Source organism: Gobius niger (genome assembly GCF_951799975.1).
Source record: "Gobius niger genome assembly, chromosome: 11".
NCBI lineage: Eukaryota > Metazoa > Chordata > Actinopteri > Gobiiformes > Gobiidae > Gobius > Gobius niger.
Window position 1 is genome coordinate 576,010 of NC_136862.1, and position 17,170 is coordinate 593,179.

The window sequence follows — 17,170 nt, forward strand, 5'->3', positions numbered from 1 at the left end:
GAAGAACTCCCTGGTGGAGGCCTCACCCTGGTGGAGGCCTCGCCCTGGTGGAGGCCTCACCCTGGTCTCGGTCTCGGGCGTGGCCTCGCCCTGGTCTCGGTCTTACCCTGAAGAACTCCTTGGTGGAGCCCGAGTCCAGCGTGCCGTAGGCGATGTCCGTCTGCTTGGCGAGGTCCTCGGCGCTCTCGATGGGCGACACCATCCGCTCCACGGTGAGGAAGGCGGCGAGGTTGGCCGTGTATGAGGAGATGATGATGAGCGTGAAGAACCACCAGACTCCGCCCACGATGCGTCCTGACAGAGACCTGAGAGAGAGGGGGAGGAGCCTTTAACCCGACAGGAACCAACCAGAACCTTCACCATCTGTGGCTTCACTTCAGTGTTTTGTTTCACGTGAGCCTTTGGTCATAAAGTCCTGAACTCTGGAGATCATCATGGACATACGTGATGATCATCAGAGTCTCCATCACATCCTACCATCAAAACACACGAACACGCTGCAGATACAGACGCTCAGGCAAAACCACCAAAACACGTACAATAGGTCAGAGTGAGCGAGGGGTCACGTTAATCCCATCCTCACATTGATTTGGCTCAAAACTACGGAGGCCTGGAAGTGACATCAGACAAAAAAATTAGGAGGTGAAAAAAAAAGGTGTGAAAATAGCAACAAAACAGACACGAAAACGATGATGGAAATGTGACAAAAATGTGACAAAAAATTACAAAAAAATGACAAAAAAGTGAGAAAAATTTGACAAAAAATTACAAAAATTTGATTAAAAAAATGATGACAAAGTGAAAAAAAGTGGAACAAAAAATGACAAAAAATTGACAAAAATGTGATAAAAAATGTGACAAAAAAATGACAAAAAAGTCACAAAAAAGTCACAAAAATTTGACAAAAATGAGACGCCTGCCCAACAAAAAAAGGTATGAAAAAAATCTGATGTGCGGAAAAAGATCCATTTAGTTTTGTAGGTCTTAGCTTTCAAATGAGGTGCTACACTGGCCTACAGGATTTGGGTAAAGCTGAACTGAAGAGGTTAACCGTATAATGTCAGTAGATTCGGTCTTAGATCAGATCAAAGTCTCTAAGTTCAGATTATTCCGCATCATTTCAAGAGAAAAACTGTAAAACATTTGGTTCAAACCAAGATAAAAACCCTAAATCAGAGACTTCAGCTCATTTATCTCATATATAAATAAAGAACTCTGTCCTCGTGACTCTGAGCAGGAAACCTGCAGTGCCGTGAAGCCGCCACCAGGGGGAGCCCGCGCTCTGTCCTGGCGCAGAGCGTTTCCTAAAGCCACTGTTTGTTTATGGGATGTGACGATTAAAGCCTGTCGCCTCGTGCGCCGTGTCTCCCCCCTCCTCCTCCCCCCGTGTCTCCCCCGAGAGGCAGAGGGGGGGGGGGGGGGGAGAGAGAGAGAGAGAGAGAGAGCGCGCGCTGAGCGGACGGAGGTCGTGAGGAGAATTTCAAAAGCGTTTATGCTGCAATGAGGAGAACAAACCGCGTCCCCCCACGGAGCGTCACCCCCCCTCCCCCCCCCGTCACCCCCCCGCCCCCCCGGCCCTGTCAGGGAGGGGGGAGGAGCTTCACTGCCTCAGAAACATGAGCTGCTCCTCTGGATTCACAGGGTTAGACTGAAGTTCACATGAATGATGGCGGTTTGCACTGCAGAGGGTCCCGGGTTCGTTTCCTGGGGAGTCTTCATGTTCTTTCCTCTACCACTAAAACATGCACAATAGGTGAATCCTCCAGCCAGGTGTTTCTGACCATCAGCCTGGCTCCACATGTGGAGATGGTCCTCAGGCGCCACCGTCGCCCACTGCTCCTGACGGCTCCCAGCGCTGTCCAGGGGGCGGGTCAAATGTGGGAGACGGATTTCCCTACAGGGACAATAAAGTTCACCCTAAACTCCCCCCCTCCCCTCCCCTCTGACCCCCCCTCCCCTCTCTTTCATCCCCCCCCCTCTATATACTTTCTGTCCAGTCCAGAGCAAACGTTTAAGACCAGGTGAAAAATAAACTCATTTCTCATGTTTGGATCTTCAATATGCAACAAGAAGAAACACATGACGGAGCTTTGTTAAATGAGGCGATGCTGCTAATGAAAAACACCAGGAGCTAATTATTCTGAATAAACAATGGTCTGAGAGCCTCTGGTCTGAGGGCCGGACTCGCTCTGACGCCTCAGGAACAGCTGCATGGAGTTCTGCAGAGGAACCTTTCAGCTGCTCGTCCTCAGGTGTTAGCGACAAGCTAGCAGCAGGTTAGCAGCAGGTTAGCAGCAGGTTAGCGACAGGTTAGCAGCAGGTTAGCAGCAGGTTAGGGACAGGTTAGCAGCAGGTTAGCAGCAGGTTAGCAGCAGGTTAGGGACAGGTTAGCAGAAGGTTAGCAGCAGGTTAGCGACAGGTTAGCGACAGGTTAGCAGCAGGTTAGCAGCAGGTTAGCGACAGGTTAGCGACAGGTTAGCAGCAGGTTAGCAGCAGGTTAGCGACAGGTTAGCAGCAGGTTAGGGACAGGTTAGCAGAAGGTTAGCAGAAGGTTAGCGACAGGTTAGCGACAGGTTAGCAGCAGGTTAGCGACAGGTTAGCAGGTTAGCGACAGGTTAGCGACAGGTTAGCGACAGGTTAGCGACAGGTTAGCAGCAGGTTAGCGACAGGTTAGCAGGTTAGCGACAGGTTAGCGACAGGTTAGCGACAGGTTAGCGACAGGTTAGCGACAGGTTAGCGACAGGTTAGCAGCAGGTTAGCAGCAGGTTAGCAGCAGGTTAGCAGCAGGTTAGGGACAGGTTAGCGACAGGTTAGCAGCAGGTTAGCAGCAGGTTAGCAGCAGGTTAGCGACAGGTTAGCAGGTTAGCAACAGGTTAGCAGGTTAGCAGTTGCTCGGCTCCTGAAGCTGCAGATTCCGCCTGAGTCACAGACACTGAACATCAGGACATCACGTCCAAAACACTGATCCTCAAACGCCCTCGTTCTTCAAACACATTTATTTCTCCGCAGAGACACTGAGCAGCAAAAACAAGGTTACAGGGAGCGCCGTGACTTTGAGGCTCTGAGGAGGCGCTGAGGAGGCTCTGAGGAGGCGTGGCCAAAGGCGGCGCCGACACAAGGCACTGATCAGGACGATCCCAGGCGTCCTCCTCTAAGGTCACGCCCACACAAACAACTGAACATTATTATAATATAAAACACGAGGACCGATAATAACTGACTGGCCTTCGCTGATTGGTTCACTCCACTTCCTGTTTGTCCTGTATCGCCGTGGAAACAGTTGTCAGCAGTATCTTATTCACCTTACTAGCTGAGACCCGGCCTTCGGCCGGGTCTCAGCTAGTCTCCACATGTGATATTCTGAGATTATGAGTGATTACAAAGAAATGTCCAACCCGTCACACAGTTCAGCTGTAGACCAGTGGTTCCCAACCCATTCCAAAAACTATGGCCACTACAAATGTTTAAAATAATGAATGCTAAAAATAATTTCAAACAAACAGCAATTGGAGTGTTTGATGCACCCGTGCTCCTTTCTTATAAACTACAACGACAATATGTTCGCTAAACTCAGGGAATAGAATTCAAGAGACAGTGGAATAATTATGGATAAATATTAGGGGTACAGCTCTAACGGTTTGGTTCACGGTGCAGGACCCGTGGTTTGGTGCATCACGGTAGTGCACAATCAAACAAATAATAAGTAGGTTTTGAAATGAAATAGCCTAATGATCGTTATTAGACAGTATTTATAACTGTACAATAAAATTGGCAATGCTTTCAAAGCTGCTTTAGAATAAAATGTACCTCTGGGCTCACAATACGTGAAAGCAAAATAGAAAACAAATGGTTCAGCAGCAAAGAAAAAAAAAAGGAAAAAACTAAGCAGTGCAGGCCATGCGCTCGTTAAGTGGTAGTTTCATTTTCGCTTTTACTCACAGGGAGGAGAAATCACTCGGAGCAGCACGTTTGATTAGAGGCTTTTGGGCAATGTTTTGCGTGTACTGTTTTTCGGAGACAAAGCTTTAGAGACGGAATACGGCCATTATTGGATCTTACGCATTTGTCTGTGTGTCTGACATTACGCAGCACTGGATCTATAATGAACCACAGCCTTGGTCACTGCAGGAGAGACTTAAACAAAGACCCGCAGATGTCTTTTTGAGGATGTATCTGTACCTGTGCGGAGCATCTGCAGGTTAGCGGTTAGTGACGATGACTCACATCGCCCTGTTTGGATGCGCGCACACGCACGGCAGTCAGATCTCGTGCACTCGCGTTGTTGTGACAGCGGGTTGTCCTCGGGCAGCAGCACCGCGGTCCATATGGACCCGTGGTCAATGCCCGCGGCTGGTGGGACCATCACGTGGGGGCCGGCCGCGGATGTAATAATAATAATAATAAGAGTAATAATGCATTAGTCTTATATAGCGCTTTTCCAGACGCTCAAAGTTGCTGAACAATTATGCGCACATTAGCCCCCACCACCAACCACGCACACACTCAGTACTGTTGCCAGGCTTCCTGGTTCCCAAACGGTCTCCCATCCCAGTCCTAACCAGGCACTTCCCTGCTTAGCTTCAAAGTCGGTATGGGAAATAAACATGGCGGCGCCCAGGCGGCGGCCATTGAGATAGCGTTTTCTATAATAGATTCCGGTGGGCGTAGCCGTGAATTGTGCCCGCCCATTTTCTCCTATCGGTTACACCTCATTTGAAAGCTAAGATCTACAAAACTAAGTTGATCTTTTTCCTTCCTTCCTTCTTTTTTTTCATCACTTTTTGTCATCTCATTTTTGTCAAATTTTTTGTCAAATTTCCAGAAGCTTTTGGATTGGGGTAAAGCTGGAGAAAATGTGCTCAGTTCAGGTGGGAGTTAAGGGGTTAACATGGGGCTGGAGGAGTCACTACACGAAAGCAAAGCCGAAACGTTACAAATCCATCGACCGAACATCAGATTTGAGCGGAGAACGTTTTCCCCTCGGTCTCCGTTTGAACGACAGCGGAAGAACCGAGACAAAAGAGGAGTGGGCGGGGCAGAAGTGGGCGGGGCAGAAGTGGGCGGGGCAGAAGTGGTGACGTCACAGCTCGACTTCCGGGTTGGAAACTCACAGAGAGTCACTGAACAGACTTATTTATCCGAACCATGAGGCAAACATGAACCTGCTGCTGTGAAAGTCAGATTTACCGACATCGCTACATCCGGGTTAGCGAGATAATGCTAACGCAGCCGCTACGCTAACCCCGGAAGCACCGACTTTAGTAAATATGACTTTTGTAGCAGCAGGTGCGTCTGAGAAATAAGTCTGTTCAGGAACTCTCTGTCAGCGTAGAACCTTTGGCCCTTTGGAAATATATCATTATACAAATCAGAAGTACTTTAATGTTGAGCTTTACCTAAATCTAAAAGCTTCTCAACTGGAGCTTTCAGCCTACAGGTGTAACGCCTCATTCAAAAGCTAAACTGACAAAACTGATCTCTGATTTTTGATTCACTTTTTTGTTGCTTTTTCACCACTTTTGTGTCAATTTTTTTGCCTCTTTGTCCCTCTTTGAATGCTTTTTTTAAGACGCACTGGTCGAACTGGGAAAATGTATTTGGTTAAGGCAGGGGGTTAAAGCAGTACTAAGTAACTCTTCCCCCTAGAGGCCATAAGCGCAACTGCAGGTGTCTTAGCAAGTTACGATTTCTCTCAAACTTGGCTGTAAATACTGTTTAAAGTGACGTTAGCCCGCAGTTAGCTTTGCCCGATAGCATGCTAGCTTCTTCTTCGTGATTCCATTAGTGTGTATTGGCTTGTTGCATAATGTGGCTATGCTAGTTCCTCTGAGCTGAAGTTGTGGGCGCTAGCACTTCCTGTTCATATTAATTTCCATGAAGATGAGCTCAGACCCGTTCGAATCATCGTATTTCCTGCAGATTCTGTGGTGGACGTGAGTTCCTGGTAGACGATCACTTCCTGCAGGTTAACGAGTCGCTGTACAGAGTAAATATTTCAATGGGGGACACATCCATGTTCATGAGGATCAGTGAGTTTGTCTTGAAGCAAAAAGCTAATATTTCATGCATTATACAATTTGAAATAATGCCTTTTATAGCATGTTAGCCTTTAGCTTCAAGACAAACCATCAATCCTTTATGATCACAGGCGTCTCCGATCTGAACAGTGAATGACCGTCTACCGGGAACTCACTGCCCACCACGTGATCTTTAGAAAATATGATTCCAGGAAAGGAAACAGACAGGAAGTACTGGCGCTCACACCGTCAGGTCAGAGGAGCTAGCATAGCCGTACCGCGCAACAAGTCAATTGCTTTCTCCGGTCCGGGGGCAGTCAAGTTGCAAACATGGCCAGAGACACCAGGGGGCGATGAAAGACCCTCCAATCATCCCATAAACACTTGTATCACCCCCACAGGGACGACGGGGAGGGTTTATTAAGGTAAACACGTTACTTAGTGCTGCTTTAAGTACTGTGAAAATGTGAGAAAGTCCAAATGAGGTCATGAATGATGCTCAGCACTGGCGATTGTAGAAAATGGTGCTTTACTTTTGGCTAAAATGGTCAGGTTCGGCCCTTGCTCCTTTTACAATAAAGAAAATCGGCCTCCACCAAACAAACCTGCCGAACCCTGGTTTAGAGGAACATCAGAAAAATATACAAGCCTCATTTGAAAGCTAAGGCTCTTGTCGCTCCTGTGTTTTCATCAGGGCTTTTTTGTCTTTGGCTTTTCATCCTCGTTCTCGTTGCTGTTCCTCGACATGGTGGAATCTTTTGACCTGATCTTGTAGACGACACGCTCAGGTTTGGGGAACAGTCTTCACCTTCCTCCACACTCCTCTTTAAAGAGCGGCTCGTACGCTCACCTCACTTTGCGGCTCGTGCTGAGGAGCCTTTTCTCCCCCCTGTGGTTTCCACGGAGACGCTGCCGTCGGGGAGCGGGTTATTAATCGTCACATTAATTACCGCGGCCGCCGTGAGGGAGGAGGCGGCTCAGAGGAAACATGGAGGTCAGTGTCAGGTCGGCGGTGAATTCCTCTTTAGCGTCAGACTAACTCTCTCTTTACCAGGTTTATCCTCTGAGATTTATCCAGGAAGTGACTCCAACATGTCCTGCTCTTTCCCACGCTCACTCACAAATACTGACATGTTTGGTATCCACGTGTAGCACTTCTGTGGGAGAACTATACACAGACAAAGGGACTAAACGTGAACAACATGTGCCCTTCAGTGGCTCCATGAGAATCCACGCTCCACAGGCGAGCAGTGAGACCACGTTCCTGAACATCCACTGAGCCTGTGTGTCCGGGAACAGCCCTCAGACCTCACTGAGTGACTCCACACACCACCACAGGGTCCACAGCCTCACCAGCCCAGGACCAGGCTCTCCACCCGCCCTGCCGGTCCCTGAGTCCCTGAGTGACGAGGCCTTTAAAAAACACATTTATTTAAAAAGGCCTGTTAGTCTGTTCACGTTTCTTTGACTGTTTTGTTCTTGCTTTGCTTTTCACGCGGTTTCTTTTCACATTATTATTATGTTTACATGAGGCATGGCTCTGGTCTCCCTCCTGACATATAGGAAACGATTTTCTACCTCAGGAACTTTTAAACCAAAGAGCAGAGCTGTGAGGCGCTTACGTCGCTCGCCGTCCGTCCAGGATCCGTGCGGGAGCCGTCCGCTGGAGAACGGGCTGTAACACACCCACAGTTTGTTTCTACGAGCGTAACTCTAACACAGAGACTTTAATATCTACAAGCGTAACTCTGACACAGAGACTTTAATATCTACGAGCGTAACTCTGACACAGACTTTAATATCTACGAGCGTAACTCTGACACAGAGACTTTAATATCTACGAGCGTAACTCTAACACAGAGACTTTAATATCTACAAGCGTAACTCTGACACAGAGACTTTAATATCTACGAGTGTAACTCTGACAGAGACTTTAATATCTACGAGCGTAACTCTGACACAGAGACTTTAATATCTACGAGTGTAACTCTGACAGAGACTTTAATATCTACGAGCGTAACTCTGACACAGAGACTTTAATATCTACGAGCGTAACTCTGACACAGAGACTTTAATATCTACAAGCGTAACTCTGACACAGAGACTTTAATATCTACGAGTGTAACTCTGACAGAGACTTTAATATCTACGAGCGTAACTCTGACACAGAGACTTTAATATCTACGAGTGTAACTCTGACAGAGACTTTAATATCTACGAGCGTAACTCTAACACAGAGACTTTAATATCTACAAGCGTAACTCTGACACAGAGACTTTAATATCTACGAGCGTAACTCTGACACAGAGACTTTAATATCTACGAGCGTAACTCTGACACAGAGACTTTAATATCTACGAGCGTAACTCTGACACAGAGACTTTAATATCTACGAGCGTAACTCTGACACAGAGACTTTAATATCTACGAGCGTAACTCTGACACAGAGGCTTTAATATCTACAAGCGTAACTCTGACACAGAGACTTTAATATCTACGAGTGTAACTCTGACAGAGACTTTAATATCTACGAGCGTAACTCTGACACAGAGACTTTAATATCTACAAGCGTAACTCTGACACAGAGACTTTAATATCTACGAGTGTAACTCTGACAGAGACTTTAATATCTACGAGCGTAACTCTGACACAGAGACTTTAATATCTACAAGCGTAACTCTGACACAGAGACTTTAATATCTACGAGCGTAACTCTGACACAGAGACTTTAATATCTACGAGCGTAACTCTGACACAGAGACTTTAATATCTACGAGCGTAACTCTGACACAGAGACTTTAATATCTACGAGCGTAACTGACACAGAGACTTTAATATCTACGAGCATAACTCTGACACAGACTTTAATATCTACGAGCGTAACTCTGACACAGAGACTTTAATATCTACGAGCGTAACTCTGACACAGAGACTTTAATATCTACAAGCGTAACTCTGACACAGAGACTTTAATATCTACGAGTGTAACTCTGACAGAGACTTTAATATCTACGAGCGTAACTCTGACACAGAGACTTTAATATCTACGAGTGTAACTCTGACAGAGACTTTAATATCTACGAGCGTAACTCTAACACAGAGACTTTAATATCTACAAGCGTAACTCTGACACAGAGACTTTAATATCTACGAGCGTAACTCTGACACAGAGACTTTAATATCTACGAGCGTAACTCTGACACAGAGACTTTAATATCTACGAGCGTAACTCTGACACAGAGACTTTAATATCTACGAGCGTAACTCTGACACAGAGACTTTAATATCTACGAGCGTAACTCTGACACAGAGGCTTTAATATCTACAAGCGTAACTCTGACACAGAGACTTTAATATCTACGAGTGTAACTCTGACAGAGACTTTAATATCTACGAGCGTAACTCTGACACAGAGACTTTAATATCTACAAGCGTAACTCTGACACAGAGACTTTAATATCTACGAGTGTAACTCTGACAGAGACTTTAATATCTACGAGCGTAACTCTGACACAGAGACTTTAATATCTACAAGCGTAACTCTGACACAGAGACTTTAATATCTACGAGCGTAACTCTGACACAGAGACTTTAATATCTACGAGTGTAACTCTGACAGAGACTTTAATATCTACGAGCGTAACTCTAACACAGAGACTTTAATATCTACAAGCGTAACTCTGACACAGAGACTTTAATATCTACGAGTGTAACTCTGACACAGAGACTTTAATATCTACAAGCGTAACTCTGACACAGAGACTTTAATATCTACAAGCGTAACTCTGACACAGAGACTTTAATATCTACGAGTGTAACTCTGACAGACTTTAATATCTACGAGCGTAACTCTGACAGACTTTAATATCTACGAGTGTAACTCTGACAGAGACTTTAATATCTACGAGCGTAACTCTAACACAGAGACTTTAATATCTACAAGCGTAACTCTGACACAGAGACTTTAATATCTACGAGCGTAACTCTAACACAGAGACTTTAATATCTACAAGCGTAACTCTGACACAGAGACTTTAATATCTACAAGCGTAACTCTGACACAGAGACTTTAATATCTACGAGTGTAACTCTGACAGAGACTTTAATATCTACGAGCGTAACTCTGACACAGAGACTTTAATATCTACGAGCGTAACTCTGACACAGAGACTTTAATATCTACGAGCGTAACTCTGACACAGAGACTTTAATATCTACGAGCGTAACTCTGACACAGAGACTTTAATATCTACGAGTGTAACTCTGACAGAGACTTTAATATCTACGAGCGTAACTCTGACACAGAGACTTTAATATCTACGAGCGTAACTCTGACACAGAGACTTTAATATCTACGAGCGTAACTCTGACACAGAGGCTTTAATATCTACGAGCGTAACTCTGACACAGAGACTTTAATATCTACGAGCGTAACTCTGACACAGAGACTTTAATATCTACGAGCGTAACTCTGACACAGAGACTTTAATATCTACGAGCGTAACTCTGACACAGAGACTTTAATATCTACGAGCGTAACTCTAACACAGAGACTTTAATATCTACGAGCGTAACTCTGACACAGAGACTTTAATATCTACGAGCGTAACTCTGACACAGAGACTTTAATATCTACGAGCGTAACTCTGACACAGAGACTTTAATATCTACGAGCGTAACTCTGACACAGAGACTTTAATATCTACGAGCGTAACTCTGACACAGAGACTTTAATATCTACGAGTGTAACTCTGACACAGAGACTTTAATATCTACGAGTGTAACTGACAGAGACTTTAATATCTACGAGTGTAACTCTGACAGAGACTTTAATATCTACGAGTGTAACTCTGACAGAGACTTTAATATCTACGAGCGTAACTCTGACACAGAGGCTTTAATATCTACGAGTGTAACTCTGACACAGAGGCTTTAATATCTACGAGCGTAACTCTAACACAGAGACTTTAATATCTACGAGCGTAACTCTGACAGAGACTTTAATATCTACGAGAGTAACTCTGACACAGAGACTTTAATATCTACGAGCGTAACTCTGACACAGACTTTAATATCTACGAGCGTAACTCTAACACAGAGACTTTAATATCTACGAGCGTAACTCTGACAGAGACTTTAATATCTACAAGCGTAACTCTGACACAGAGACTTTAATATCTACGAGCGTAACTCTGACACAGAGACTTTAATATCTACGAGCGTAACTCTGACACAGAGACTTTAATATCTACGAGCGTAACTCTGACACAGAGACTTTAATATCTACGAGCGTAACTCTGACACAGAGACTTTAATATCTACGAGCGTAACTCTGACACAGAGACTTTAATATCTACGAGCGTAACTCTAACACAGACTTTAATATCTACGAGAGTAACTCTGACACAGAGACTTTAATATCTACGAGCGTAACTCTGACACAGACTTTAATATCTACGAGAGTAACTCTGACACAGAGACTTTAATATCTACGAGCGTAACTCTGACACAGACTTTAATATCTACGAGCGTAACTCTAACACAGAGACTTTAATATCTACGAGCGTAACTCTGACAGAGACTTTAATATCTACGAGCGTAACTCTGACACAGAGACTTTAATATCTACGAGCGTAACTCTAACACAGAGACTTTAATATCTACGAGCGTAACTCTGACACAGAGACTTTAATATCTACGAGCGTAACTCTGACACAGAGGCTTTAATATCTACAAGCGTAACTCTGACACAGAGACTTTAATATCTACGAGTGTAACTCTGACACAGAGACTTTAATATCTACGAGCGTAACTCTGACACAGACTTTAATATCTACGAGCGTAACTCTAACACAGAGACTTTAATATCTACGAGCGTAACTCTGACAGAGACTTTAATATCTACAAGCGTAACTCTGACACAGAGACTTTAATATCTACGAGCGTAACTCTGACACAGAGACTTTAATATCTACGAGCGTAACTCTGACACAGAGACTTTAATATCTACGAGCGTAACTCTGACACAGAGACTTTAATATCTACGAGCGTAACTCTGACACAGAGGCTTTAATATCTACAAGCGTAACTCTGACACAGAGACTTTAATATCTACGAGTGTAACTCTGACACAGAGACTTTAATATCTACGAACGTAACTCTGACACAGAGACTTTAATATCTACGAGCGTAACTCTGACACAGAGACTTTAATATCTACGAGCGTAACTCTGACACAGACAGAGACTTTAATATCTACGAGCGTAACTCTGACAGAGACTTTAAAATCTACGAGCGTAACTCTGACACAGAGACTTTAATATCTACGAGCGTAACTCTGACAGAGACTTTAATATCTACGAGCGTAACTCTGACACAGAGACTTTAATATCTACGAGTGTAACTCTGACACAGAGGCTTTAATATCTACAAGCGTAACTCTGACACAGAGGCTTTAATATCTACGAGCGTAACTCTGACAGAGGCTTTAATATCTACGAGCGTAACTCTGACACAGAGGCTTTAATATCTACGAGCGTAACTCTGACAGAGACTTTAATATCTACGAGCGTAACTCTGACACAGAGACTTTAATATCTACGAGCGTAACTCTGACACAGAGACTTTAATATCTACGAGCGTAACTCTAACACAGAGACTTTAATATCTACGAGCGTAACTCTAACACAGAGACTTTAATATCTACGAGCGTAACTCTGACACAGAGACTTTAATATCTACGAGCGTAACTCTGACAGAGACTTTAATATCTACGAGCGTAACTCTGACACAGAGACTTTAATATCTACGAGCGTAACTCTGACAGAGACTTTAATATCTACGAGCGTAACTCTGACAGAGACTTTAATATCTACGAGTGTAACTCTGACACAGAGACTTTAATATCTACGAGCGTAACTCTGACACAGACTTTAATATCTACGAGCGTAACTCTAACACAGAGACTTTAATATCTACGAGCGTAACTCTGACAGAGACTTTAATATCTACAAGCGTAACTCTGACACAGAGACTTTAATATCTACGAGCGTAACTCTGACACAGAGACTTTAATATCTACGAGCGTAACTCTGACACAGAGACTTTAATATCTACGAGCGTAACTCTGACACAGAGACTTTAATATCTACGAGCGTAACTCTGACACAGAGGCTTTAATATCTACAAGCGTAACTCTGACACAGAGACTTTAATATCTACGAGTGTAACTCTGACACAGAGACTTTAATATCTACGAACGTAACTCTGACACAGAGACTTTAATATCTACGAGCGTAACTCTGACACAGAGACTTTAATATCTACGAGCGTAACTCTGACACAGACAGAGACTTTAATATCTACGAGCGTAACTCTGACAGAGACTTTAAAATCTACGAGCGTAACTCTGACACAGAGACTTTAATATCTACGAGTGTAACTCTGACAGAGACTTTAATATCTACGAGCGTAACTCTGACACAGAGACTTTAATATCTACGAGCGTAACTCTGACACAGAGACTTTAATATCTACAAGCGTAACTCTGACACAGAGACTTTAATATCTACGAGTGTAACTCTGACAGAGACTTTAATATCTACGAGCGTAACTCTGACACAGAGACTTTAATATCTACGAGTGTAACTCTGACAGAGACTTTAATATCTACGAGCGTAACTCTAACACAGAGACTTTAATATCTACAAGCGTAACTCTGACACAGAGACTTTAATATCTACGAGCGTAACTCTGACACAGAGACTTTAATATCTACGAGCGTAACTCTGACACAGAGACTTTAATATCTACGAGCGTAACTCTGACACAGAGACTTTAATATCTACGAGCGTAACTCTGACACAGAGACTTTAATATCTACGAGCGTAACTCTGACACAGAGGCTTTAATATCTACAAGCGTAACTCTGACACAGAGACTTTAATATCTACGAGTGTAACTCTGACAGAGACTTTAATATCTACGAGCGTAACTCTGACACAGAGACTTTAATATCTACAAGCGTAACTCTGACACAGAGACTTTAATATCTACGAGTGTAACTCTGACAGAGACTTTAATATCTACGAGCGTAACTCTGACACAGAGACTTTAATATCTACAAGCGTAACTCTGACACAGAGACTTTAATATCTACGAGCGTAACTCTGACACAGAGACTTTAATATCTACGAGCGTAACTCTGACACAGAGACTTTAATATCTACGAGCGTAACTCTGACACAGAGACTTTAATATCTACGAGCGTAACTGACACAGAGACTTTAATATCTACGAGCATAACTCTGACACAGACTTTAATATCTACGAGCGTAACTCTGACACAGAGACTTTAATATCTACGAGCGTAACTCTGACACAGAGACTTTAATATCTACAAGCGTAACTCTGACACAGAGACTTTAATATCTACGAGTGTAACTCTGACAGAGACTTTAATATCTACGAGCGTAACTCTGACACAGAGACTTTAATATCTACGAGTGTAACTCTGACAGAGACTTTAATATCTACGAGCGTAACTCTAACACAGAGACTTTAATATCTACAAGCGTAACTCTGACACAGAGACTTTAATATCTACGAGCGTAACTCTGACACAGAGACTTTAATATCTACGAGCGTAACTCTGACACAGAGACTTTAATATCTACGAGCGTAACTCTGACACAGAGACTTTAATATCTACGAGCGTAACTCTGACACAGAGACTTTAATATCTACGAGCGTAACTCTGACACAGAGGCTTTAATATCTACAAGCGTAACTCTGACACAGAGACTTTAATATCTACGAGTGTAACTCTGACAGAGACTTTAATATCTACGAGCGTAACTCTGACACAGAGACTTTAATATCTACAAGCGTAACTCTGACACAGAGACTTTAATATCTACGAGTGTAACTCTGACAGAGACTTTAATATCTACGAGCGTAACTCTGACACAGAGACTTTAATATCTACAAGCGTAACTCTGACACAGAGACTTTAATATCTACGAGCGTAACTCTGACACAGAGACTTTAATATCTACGAGTGTAACTCTGACAGAGACTTTAATATCTACGAGCGTAACTCTAACACAGAGACTTTAATATCTACAAGCGTAACTCTGACACAGAGACTTTAATATCTACGAGTGTAACTCTGACACAGAGACTTTAATATCTACAAGCGTAACTCTGACACAGAGACTTTAATATCTACAAGCGTAACTCTGACACAGAGACTTTAATATCTACGAGTGTAACTCTGACAGACTTTAATATCTACGAGCGTAACTCTGACAGACTTTAATATCTACGAGTGTAACTCTGACAGAGACTTTAATATCTACGAGCGTAACTCTAACACAGAGACTTTAATATCTACAAGCGTAACTCTGACACAGAGACTTTAATATCTACGAGCGTAACTCTAACACAGAGACTTTAATATCTACAAGCGTAACTCTGACACAGAGACTTTAATATCTACAAGCGTAACTCTGACACAGAGACTTTAATATCTACGAGTGTAACTCTGACAGAGACTTTAATATCTACGAGCGTAACTCTGACACAGAGACTTTAATATCTACGAGCGTAACTCTGACACAGAGACTTTAATATCTACGAGCGTAACTCTGACACAGAGACTTTAATATCTACGAGCGTAACTCTGACACAGAGACTTTAATATCTACGAGTGTAACTCTGACAGAGACTTTAATATCTACGAGCGTAACTCTGACACAGAGACTTTAATATCTACGAGCGTAACTCTGACACAGAGACTTTAATATCTACGAGCGTAACTCTGACACAGAGGCTTTAATATCTACGAGCGTAACTCTGACACAGAGACTTTAATATCTACGAGCGTAACTCTGACACAGAGACTTTAATATCTACGAGCGTAACTCTGACACAGAGACTTTAATATCTACGAGCGTAACTCTGACACAGAGACTTTAATATCTACGAGCGTAACTCTAACACAGAGACTTTAATATCTACGAGCGTAACTCTGACACAGAGACTTTAATATCTACGAGCGTAACTCTGACACAGAGACTTTAATATCTACGAGCGTAACTCTGACACAGAGACTTTAATATCTACGAGCGTAACTCTGACACAGAGACTTTAATATCTACGAGCGTAACTCTGACACAGAGACTTTAATATCTACGAGTGTAACTCTGACACAGAGACTTTAATATCTACGAGTGTAACTGACAGAGACTTTAATATCTACGAGTGTAACTCTGACAGAGACTTTAATATCTACGAGTGTAACTCTGACAGAGACTTTAATATCTACGAGCGTAACTCTGACACAGAGGCTTTAATATCTACGAGTGTAACTCTGACACAGAGGCTTTAATATCTACGAGCGTAACTCTAACACAGAGACTTTAATATCTACGAGCGTAACTCTGACAGAGACTTTAATATCTACGAGAGTAACTCTGACACAGAGACTTTAATATCTACGAGCGTAACTCTGACACAGACTTTAATATCTACGAGCGTAACTCTAACACAGAGACTTTAATATCTACGAGCGTAACTCTGACAGAGACTTTAATATCTACAAGCGTAACTCTGACACAGAGACTTTAATATCTACGAGCGTAACTCTGACACAGAGACTTTAATATCTACGAGCGTAACTCTGACACAGAGACTTTAATATCTACGAGCGTAACTCTGACACAGAGACTTTAATATCTACGAGCGTAACTCTGACACAGAGACTTTAATATCTACGAGCGTAACTCTGACACAGAGACTTTAATATCTACGAGCGTAACTCTAACACAGACTTTAATATCTACGAGAGTAACTCTGACACAGAGACTTTAATATCTACGAGCGTAACTCTGACACAGACTTTAATATCTACGAGAGTAACTCTGACACAGAGACTTTAATATCTACGAGCGTAACTCTGACACAGACTTTAATATCTACGAGCGTAACTCTAACACAGAGACTTTAATATCTACGAGCGTAACTCTGACAGAGACTTTAATATCTACAAGCGTAACTCTGACACAGAGACTTTAATATCTACGAGCGTAACTCTGACACAGAGACTTTAATATCTACGAGCGTAACTCTGACACAGAGACTTTAATATCTAC

At 43.1% G+C, this 17,170-nt stretch overlaps 1 protein-coding gene across 2 annotated transcripts in view; it reads right to left on the bottom strand.

Annotated features, from left to right (window-relative positions):
- The window catches only part of LOC306970925 (glutamate receptor 4-like), a 146,150-nt gene that overhangs the window by 15,925 nt on the left and 113,055 nt on the right, over positions 1 to 17,170 (bottom strand). For both annotated transcript variants that reach the window (XM_079567008.1, XM_079567007.1), the window contains exon 12: positions 107 to 305. In XM_079567008.1, coding sequence (XP_079423134.1) covers positions 107 to 305 — 199 coding nt within the window. The remainder of the gene's footprint in view (positions 1 to 106; positions 306 to 17,170) is intronic.